Source organism: Mobula birostris, unplaced genomic scaffold, assembly GCF_030028105.1.
Source record: "Mobula birostris isolate sMobBir1 unplaced genomic scaffold, sMobBir1.hap1 scaffold_1992, whole genome shotgun sequence".
NCBI classification, from domain to species: Eukaryota; Metazoa; Chordata; class Chondrichthyes; order Myliobatiformes; family Myliobatidae; genus Mobula; species Mobula birostris.
The window spans coordinates 38,166-48,390 of record NW_027275040.1 but is presented as its reverse complement, the minus strand read 5'-3'; the positions used below and the strand labels follow the sequence as shown (position 1 = coordinate 48,390).

Below are 10,225 nucleotides of genomic sequence, written 5' to 3'. Positions count from 1 at the left end.
GTGTTTGGAGCTACTCTAACTCGCTGCTGCAAGAGCCTAGAACACACCAGCAGGGGTACAAGTGGCCAACAGAAGGGAAGAGCAACTCTTTCACGAGCCTGGCTCTGAAAGGAGAAACCCATCCCATTAGTGCTCAGAGCTCCAGAAATGCTAACAGGCGCTCCAAAGACCTCATCATTGGGAGAGGACTCTGGTGAGCTACTAGCCGCAGCTTATGCTCCAGTAGGAGGTAATGGGATTAAGAAAGTGGGTAGGGAAGAGAGGTGGGAAATTTCTCCAACTTGCTTTTGGATTCAGGAATGAAAGACAGCTTCAAGTAGCAGCACAATTTTATCTCACCCAAAACATCAATCACATAGTGCAATACTGGATCTATCACTATATTTACACAGGTATTGACATCACTGTACAGAGTAATCAAAAGTAAAATTAAATGTAACGACGTTCTTGGAAAAGGAGTCCGGCTTGTGTGCTCATCCAGTTCCATGGGGAAGGAATTCCTCCAGCAGTCCTCTGCCCCTTTTGATAACGGCGAGTCATTATCCATGCTGCAGCCTGGGCTCAGTTCCCACTCGAGCGTTTTCCTGCAATTAAAGAACACTTTGAAACGTGACAGGTTCATCACAGTTGTGATCTAGGCAAGAATGGGCTGTGTGGAAGCAGTGCCTAAGGTAGTACAAGGATTTTATGTTCACAGAACATTCACACAATGAACCACACAATGTGCATTTAGACCATGGCTGATTTTCATGCCTGATTTTCATGCCTGTTCACCTGGAGGCTGGAGGCCCATCTTGGAGTTAAAGCACTATCCACATGGGTGAGAGGGAGGAAAGGGGCTTGTCATGTTGTGTCGTTCTGCTGAGCATTATGAGCACGTCACGTTGGTGCTGATGTGTTACCACATTTGCAGACTGCCCTCAGCAGATCCTTAGACTGTGTTTGTTGATAACACTATTTCTTTAGAGATACAGTCAGCCCTTCGCGCTGCGTCATCATTAACCCACCGATACAACACTACTCTAATCATGGGACAAAACAAACCCACTAACCAGTATGTGGGAGGAAACATGGGGAGCAGGTGACATCGGAATTGAATTCTGACTCTCCAAGCTGTAACAGTGTTACACTAACCTCCGCTACCATAGCACCACACAGCATATTTCACTATATTTTGCTGTGCATGCAGTAAATAAATCTGAATCTGCTGACTCCACTATCCTCCAAACAGCTACATCTTAGCATTGAGTCTTCCACAGCCTAGCTTCTCAACATGTTGGATAAGAAATTTCTCATCCCCATCTTCAGTCAGCAACCTCTTCTGAATTCCAGCTCTTGTAATGAAACCATCCACTTAGACCAGGAATCTCGTCCGAGGCACAACCTTGTCAATGAATGAACATTCTTGGAAATGCAAATGTACCCCAGAAAGTTACCAAAACTGTACCAAGTATTCCAAATGCAGTTTTGCCATTATACTGTGCATGTTTGGCAACACCTTCAGTCTCTATGCTATTAAGGGTAACGGTCCATTTGCCCAACTCCCTATTTGTGTCAGTTAACTGTGTTTTATATAGGACACCTCATCCCCTGAAACATCTTATTTCTTCATGCAAATATTACACTTTATTTTGCCTCACATTTCCCCACAATGTAATCACCTGCCAATTCTCTGCCAAGCCAATTTATTTAGCACAATGCTCTCCTTAAAACTTGCTTCGCCACCTACCTTTGTATAATCATCTCTACATACTTTCGTATTTCACTTTAGTGGCTTCTGAGTGCACGTTTCTGGTCTTCTACTTCAGGAATTGATGTCTGTTCAGAGATGCTCTTCTGTACACCACTAGTTATTTGAGTTACTATTACCTTCCTGTCAGCATAAACTAATCTGGCCATTCTCTTCTGACCTCTCATTAACAAGGCTTTTTTCTGTAATCCAGGAGACCGTTGTGCATGAAATTCCCTGGAGATCAGCAGTTTCTGAGATACTTAAACTACCCTGTCTGGCACCAATAACCATTCCACAGTGAAAGTTACTTAGATCAAATTTCTTCCTCATTCTGATGTTTCTTTCTTATTCTGAACCTCTTGACCGTGTCTACATACTTTTATGCATTCAGTTGCTGCCACAAGAGGCATTTGAATTAATGAGCAGGCATACCTAATAAAGTGGCCACAGAGTGTAGATTGTAAATAGTCAAGAGCTGAGCATCAATCTGCGCTGTCTGCCCAAAACCCATTTCTCTCATGATGATATCTGCGAGAGAAACTTCCATCTTTTATCCACGTACTTTATTATCTAACACAATTAACTGGCTGAGTGTGTGAATGTGGAGCAGAGCAGACACCGAGTCACATCTTCTCACTACACGCAGAGGTAGAGACACACCTAACTTACACCACAGCTCTCAGAAGTTGGACAAACGGAACAGTCCGAATTGTGAAGGGAAAACAAGATGGCCTACCTCGGAAACATCAACTAAACATTCGCTTTAATTTAGTTAGGAATCCTTCCTTGTTTTCCCCTGGCTCTGCCTGTGGTTCCTCTGACTCTCCCTGCACAGTCTCTGTCCTTGCCCGGGCTTTAGTGCCTGTAGATACAAACAGTGAAAGCCCAGGGTCAGATGTCAAGGAAAGAGAAATTGCCAGCAACATAGGACCCAGCACAAGCCAGTCAAATCAAGGTAAATGGGTGAAGCAGTGTTAATGGCAGCCTAGTCATCTCTCTTTCAATCTGTTGGGTCAAACACCCAAGATGTGCAACTTAATGTCCTTTCCCCCTTCTTCATTCCTCTCCCAGGTCCACAGAAATCTAACTAAATGAGAAAAACTATCAGCAGGTGCAGAAAAATAATGCACAACTAACTGGGATCATGGGTAGTGAAGAAAATACCAGATTTCAAGTCAGGTTATACAGTTCAGTAAAACAACTACTCATCTACACTTTTGTCACCGTCCACCCTGGACATTCTCTTCTCTCTGCTATCGGACAGAAGATACAGAAGCCTGAGGGTGTGCGTTACCAGGCTCGGGGACAGCTTTCATTTCGTTGTATAATAAAACTACTGAATGGTCCCCCAGTACCCCTACAATCAATCATCATCATTTTGCACCTTGTCTACCTGTCCTGCACATTATTCTGCTTTCTGTTGTTTTACCTTGCACTACCATGTAATGAATTGATCCATAGGAACGGTATGCAAAGCAATTTTATCTATGCACGTGATGGAATAAACCAATTTACATATGCTATTTTTAAATAATCAGAAATATTGATGTTATAAAGTACCAGAGTATCCTTGAATATAAATTACTAACATGCAGATAAAGCATCAATTTAAGGGAAATAGAACTTGCCTACATAGTATGAGGGTTTGAATAAAAGAGATGACTTACTACATTTTCGAGCAGATGGGAGTCGTCAGCCATGGTTGACAGCTCATCGAGAAGGAAATCTCTGATCTCAAATCTCCAATGTCCTGCAGTTATATACACTCATAGGAAAGGCTTTGGGGGAAACCCCAAGGGAAAAATCCAGAACTGGAGTCAACGTTGCCAGTCAACATTGAATTCAACGCTGACTGGCAGCAACTACGACACAGCTGGTCCAAGCTGTATCAGTTTCTGCCATGCACTAGAATCATCAGTTGCATGTAGAGGGGTAGCCTGCTGCATGGGCAGCAGACTGCTCTTCATATTGTACTTCCCTGACTTACCTATGACAGCTAGGACCCAACATTCATGATCGGCCCAACCAACAGAGGCCTACTTACTACAGTTACATAGGGTCCTGGTGCCACTACACTTAGTGTATTGCATATATTGTCAGTCTTACTAAGAAAGGATATCCTGGCTGTAGTGGGAGTGAAGAGATTTGTGAGATTGGTTGTTGGACGGCAAGTCTATCTAATGAGGAGAGATCAAGTTGACCTCAGTCTTCAGTGAGACGTATCAGTGAGTTCAAGAGAGAGGGGAGGGGGAGAGAGCGAGTGAGTCTCACAATTACAGAATATATAGAATATTGCTGTGGGGCTCCATGGCAGCATAGCCGTGTCAGAGTTCACAGTTCAATTCCGTTGTCCTGTAAGAAAATATGTACATTCTTTCCATGTACATGTGGGTTTTCTCCATCTGCTCTGGTGAAAATGGTGCTGTGATTAGGCTAGTGTTCAATCGGTGGGTTGCTGGGTGGGGCGGCTTGTTGGGCCGGAAGGGCCTGTTCTGCGTTGCATCTCTAAATAATCAATAATAGCTAGGCTACTTGGAGAGACTGGGAAAAGTTCTGTGTTTGGTGAAATTTAGGAATTCTCTACCCTGTAGGTTCAGTTATCAGTTGCATACAAAAGAGAGACAGAGATTTTTCGATATAGGGTGAATAAAGGAATCTGGGAAAACATGAAGCAGTTCAGCCATGGTCTTGCTGAAGAGAACAGGCTCCGATTTTTTTACGTTCAAAGTTAACGAAAGGATTAACTTGATTTGTCACATGTACAGTGACACATACAATAAAATGTATTGTTTGTCAGGGGCCAACGCTGTCCAAGGATGTGCTGGGCCAGCCCGCAAGTGCCGCCATGCTTCCAACATAGCGTGCCCATGACTCACCAACCCTAACCCATATGTCTCCGAAATGTGGGAGGAAACCAGAGCACCCCGAGGAAATCTGCAGGGTCACGGTGATACCGTACAAATTCTTCACAGTCAGCAACGGAAATTGAACCCTGATCTAGCGCTGTAAAGCACTGTGCTGACCAGTAAGCTACATGATTCCTACGCGCACGGGGTTTAATCTATAAAACACACCAGCCAACTTTTATCACTGTATTTCAATGTTCCTCACCTGCAGCCGTGTTAACTATTCCATTAACTGTGCCCTCCACATCGACCTCCTCCTCTGCATATGCTGCCATCAGGGAAGCCTGCCTGGGCGACAGTCTCCTGTCAAGCAGATAAAGAAAGAACAACCTTCAGCAGCCACTGGGACCCACAACAAGACTCAAACTCCAAGTAACACACCCAAGCGGGACCTCACTTCACATGTATTGCTTGAGTAAAAATGAATCACTTGGTTATAATTCATCCCAGTAACACAGGCACAAGGACATTCTTTCTCTGGTGTAGTCTCCCCTCAGTGGATCCCAGTGAAAACACACATGCAGTGGAGGTGGGGGGGGGGGGGGAGTGATCATGAAGAAATAGCTGCCATTACTCCATGGCCAACAATATTTCCCTTTATTCCTCTAAGCTCCAAGGAATAAAATAAAAACAAACAAACTGTAAAGTCTCTCTTGATAGACAAATATTTTATCATAAGAATTTGCCACTATAACTTTTTTATAAAAGACAAAAATCATACAAATATTCCAGATCTTTACCCACACATTTAACCTACGTCTTCATAGCCACTTTAACCCTCTTCATGGCTTCCTTTTTACCTCCGTGTCATCAAACTTACCAACCATTCCTTCATCCATCTTTTTACAAATTGTAAGCTGATGTGTGGCACATCACTTGTCAATGAAGAGACCTCTTTGCACCTCATCTCCCCTCTCTGCTTGCCAAAATGGTATCACCTGCATTCTGAGCTGTTAATGTCTTCAGAAATCTTTGACACTGCAACTTATCAAAAATCTTCCAGAAATCTTAGTACAATATTCATAATTTTCCCTTTATCCATAGCAGAATACTTAAAGAAAATCCAACCACCTGGAGGGACACTTCAAAGCCCATGTCAAAGAGGGCAGTACTTGATTTAAAAGTGCGGGTCAAAATTCTGCTTTGAGCCATCCTTTAAACAGACACCACGTTAAGCCTGGCACCCAAGCCCCACGAAAATCCAGGTGACATTGATCACCATGTTTAAGGAGGTGAAATGGCATTTGAAAGTAATGCTCATGGTTACTACTATTGAGGAGGAGACACAGGAACCTGAACAGCCACACTCAACAATTCAGGAACACCTTCTTCCCTTCCACCATCAGATTCCTGCATGTCCATCATCCTAAAGTTCAAAGTAAAATTTATTATCAAAGTACAAATGTTACCATATAATACCTTGAGATTCTTTCTCTTGCACAATTCATAGGAAAATAAAGAATTACAATAGAATTTATGAAAAACTATAGATAAAGACTAATAATCAATATTTGTGCAAATAAGAAGTAATACTGAGAACACGAGAAGCTGATATCATTATTCATTTTAGAACATATACAGGCCCTTCAGCCTACGATGTGCTGACTTTTCAACCTACTCCCAGTCCAATCTAATCTTACTCCTACATAGCCTTCCACTTTTATTTCATTCATCTGCCTAAGAGACAAGTAAATGTCTCTAAAGAATCTGCCTCTACCACCACCCCTTTTCATTGTGTTCATACACTCACCATTCTGTGTAAAAAGCTTACCTCTGATCTCCCCCTTTTACTTTCCTCTAATCACCTTAAAATCATGCCCCGCTGGTATCAGCCATTTCTGCCGTGGGAATAGGTTCCTGGCCGTACACTCGATCTATGCTTATCATCTTGTACATCTCTATCAGGTCACCTCTCATCCTCCGTCACTCCAAAGAGAAAAGACTCAGCTCACTCACTTTCATTTGTATTCAGTAATTTATATAAATTTTATGCCTTTGCACTATACTGCTAACACAAATCAAGTAAGCCAGTAATAATAAATCTGACTCCTCCCCCACTGGAATGAGTTTAAGTTTGTCATCTCACTGTACATAAAGTACTGTACAAAAGTCTTAGGCACATGTAAAAAAACTGTAAAGCCAAGATGCTTTCAGAATAATGAAAAAAGTTTATCAATATCAAAAAAAAAATACTATAAAGAGGAGTAAATAGTGAAAACTACGCCAAGTCAATATTTGGCATGACCACCCTTTGCCTTTAAAACTTAATCAATTCTCTAAAGTACACTGTTGTGCAGTTTTATAAGAAAATCAGCTGTAGGTTATTCCAAGCCTCTTGGAGAACTTGCCCCAGTTCTTCCCCAGACTTTGGCTGTCTCGCTTGCTTCTGTCTCTCCAGGTAATCCCAGACAGCCTCAATGATGTTGAGATCAGGCCTCTGTGGAGCCCGTACCACCTGTTGTAGAATTCCTTGTTCTTTTCGCTGATAGTTCTTTATAATCTTGGCCACGTGTTTAGGGTCATTGTCCTGCTGCAGAATGAAGTTGGGACCGATCAGACACCTCCCTGCTGATATTGCGTGATGGATGAGAATCTGCCTGTACTTCTCAGCAATGAGGATTCCATTAATTCTGACCAGATCACCAACTCAGTTTGCGGAAATGTAGCACCAAACCTGCAAGGAACCTCCGCCATGCTTCACTGGTGGCTGCAGACACTCCTCCATGTAGCACTCTTCAGCGTTTCTACAGGCAAGCTGCCTCCTGCTTGAGCCAAAAATGTCAAATTCTGACTCATCAGTCCAGAGCCTTGCTGCCACTGTTCAGCACCCTAGTCCTTGTGCTTTTGTGCATAGGTGAGTCTCTTGGCTTTGTTTCCACTTCAAAGGAATGCTTTTTGGCAGCAATTCTTCCATGAAGACTTCATCAAGACTTCTCCAGACTGTACAGTGGTTTCTGTGAGTTCAGAGCTGATAGTACTGGACTTCTTTCGATTTAGTGGGGGGCGTCAGTTTGATTTATCTCTCCTCTGCTGCACTCAATTTCCATGGCCAACCACTGTGTTTCTGTTCCTCAACCTTACCTGTTTCTCCATGCTCCTTCAGAAGAGCTTGGGCAGCACATGTTGAAACTCCTGCTGCAAAATTTCTGCTTGGGAGAGACCAGGATATCTACTTTGTGTCCATTTGCTATGCTCACTCTTGCCATGGTGTAAGAATTGATGATTTGAAGGTTAACTCATATCTGCAACACCCTCACCTTTTAGTTTGGTTGTCTTTCACCCAGTTTCATTCCTTCTACACCCATTTCCGTTTGTTAATCAGTTTAATTCATTCAACTCATTCTGTCATTGATCATTAGCACCTGTTTGTTATCTTTGTTTAATCATGCACTGGGCTACGTACCTGCAAAGTAATTATGTTTTTATTTGAAAACTGGTCTGTTACTTAATATGTTACTTTCTTTAAAGAAATACGAGGATTTCTCTATAACATTTAGTTTTGGAAACTGAATGTTTCGAAATCTAAAATTTGCTCTTTTCTACTGACAGTAATGCAGAAGACAAAAAAGAAACATCCAAAACAAAATTTATATTAAAAAATCTGGGATGCGCGAGACTTTTATAAGGCACTGTATACTGTGACGCTCTGGAGAGGGGCGTGGTGAACAGCCCACCCTTGTGTTTCTAATCACCAGCACTGTTTATTGTTCTTGTTAAAATGCTTTTGTGGGATTATGACAGGAACTACCAGTTCATTTATTTGTTACATTTTACCTTGGGTTATACAGTTATTCACTTGTGTATTTGTGAGTCACCCTGACTGTAACCGGGGTGTGTGATGGTCCCAGCCCCCATCTGGTGAGACTGGTTGGGTTCACCCTCTGGGTCATGGTGCCTGGTCTGTTTTGTGATTATCGGAATAAAACACTTGCTGAGTTAAAGAGCTTCCTTGTCTGTCATTATGGACCAAATGCCTGCCACAATATATAACCAAACAAAACACCATTCCTCTGGACCACAGTGTACCTACAATACACAGAAAACCACGCAATACAGGCCCTTCGGCCCACAATGCTGTGCTGAACGTGTATTTACTTTAGAAATTACCTACGGTTACCCATAGCCCTCTATTTTTCTAAGCTCCGTGTACCTATCCAGGAGTCCCTTAAAAGACCTTATCGTATCCACCTCCACCACTGTCGCCAGCAACCTATTCCATGCACTCACCACTCTCTGCATAAAAAAAAACTTACCCCTGACATCTCCTCTGTACCTACTTCCAAGCACCTTAAAACTGTGCCCTCTCATGTTAGCCATTTCAGCCCTGGGAAAAAGCCTCTGACTATCCACACGATCAATGCCTCTCATCATCTTATACACCTCTATCAGGTCACCTCTCATCCTCTGCCATTCCAAGGAGAAAAGGCTGAGTTCACTCAACCTATTCGTTGTAAGTCTCCTCTGCACCCTTTCTATAGTTTCCACGTCCTTCCTGTAGTGAGGCGACCAGAACTGAGCACAGTACTCCAAGTAGGGTCTGACCAGGGTCCTATATAGCTGTAACATTACCTCTCAGCTCCTAAACTCAATCCCACGATTGATGAAGGCCAATGCACCGTATGCCTTCTTAACCACAGAGTCAACCTGCACAGCAGCTTTGAGTGTCCTATAGACTCAGACCCCAAGATCCCTCTGATCCTCCACACTGCCAAGAGTCTTACCATTAATGCTATATTCTGCGATCATATTTGACCTACCAAAATAAACCACCTCACACTTATCTGGGTCGAACTCCATCTGCCACTTCTCAGCCCAGTTTTCTATCCTATCGATGTCCCGCTGTAACCTCTGACAGCCCTCCACACTATCTACAACACCCCCAACCTTTGTGTCATCAGCAAATTTACTAACCCATCCTTCCACTTCCTCATCCAGGTCAATTATAAAAATCACGAAGAGAAGGGGTCCCAGAACAGATCCCTGAGGCACACCACTGGTCACCAACCCCCAGGCAGAATATGACCCGTCTACAACCACTCTTTGCCTTCTGAGGGCAAGCCAGTTCTGGATCCACAAAGCAATGTCCCCTTGGATCCCATGCCTCCTTACTTTCTCAATAAGCCTTGCATGGGGTACCTTATCAAATGCCTTGCTGAAATCCATATACACTACATCTACTGCTCTTCCTTCATCAGTGTGTTTAGTCACATCCTCAAAAAATTCAATCAGGCTCGCAAGGCACAACCTGCCTTTGACAGAGCCATGCTGACTATTCCTAATCATATTATGTCTCTCCAAATGTTCATAAATCCTGCCTCTCAGGATCTTCTCCATCAACTTACCAACTAGTGAAGTAAGACTCACTGTTCTATAATTTTCTGGGCTATCACTACTCCCTTTCTTGAATAAGGGAACAACATCCGCAACCCTCCAATCCTCCGGAACCTCTCCCATTCCCCTTGATGATGCAAAGATTATCACCAGAGACTCAGCAATCTCCTCCCTCGCCTCACACAGTAGCCTGGGGTACATCCCATCTGGTCTCGGTGACTTATTCAACTTGATGCTTTCCAAAAGCTCCTACACA

At 43.1% G+C, this 10,225-nt stretch overlaps 1 protein-coding gene across 2 annotated transcripts in view; it reads right to left on the bottom strand.

The window, feature by feature from the left end:
- Positions 1 to 311: 311 nt before the first annotated feature.
- Positions 312 to 10,225, bottom strand: part of LOC140192646 (dnaJ homolog subfamily A member 3, mitochondrial-like) — a 43,482-nt gene continuing 33,568 nt past the window's right edge. The window contains exons 10-12 of one of the 2 annotated variants that reach the window (XM_072250176.1): positions 4,844 to 4,941; positions 2,469 to 2,594; positions 312 to 584 (exon numbers count right to left, since the gene is read on the bottom strand). In XM_072250176.1, the coding sequence (XP_072106277.1) occupies positions 2,479 to 2,594; positions 4,844 to 4,941 (214 nt within the window). In that variant the 3' untranslated portion in view covers positions 312 to 584; positions 2,469 to 2,478. The remainder of the gene's footprint in view (positions 585 to 2,468; positions 2,595 to 4,843; positions 4,942 to 10,225) is intronic. The other variant, XM_072250177.1, reaches the window with a different exon arrangement.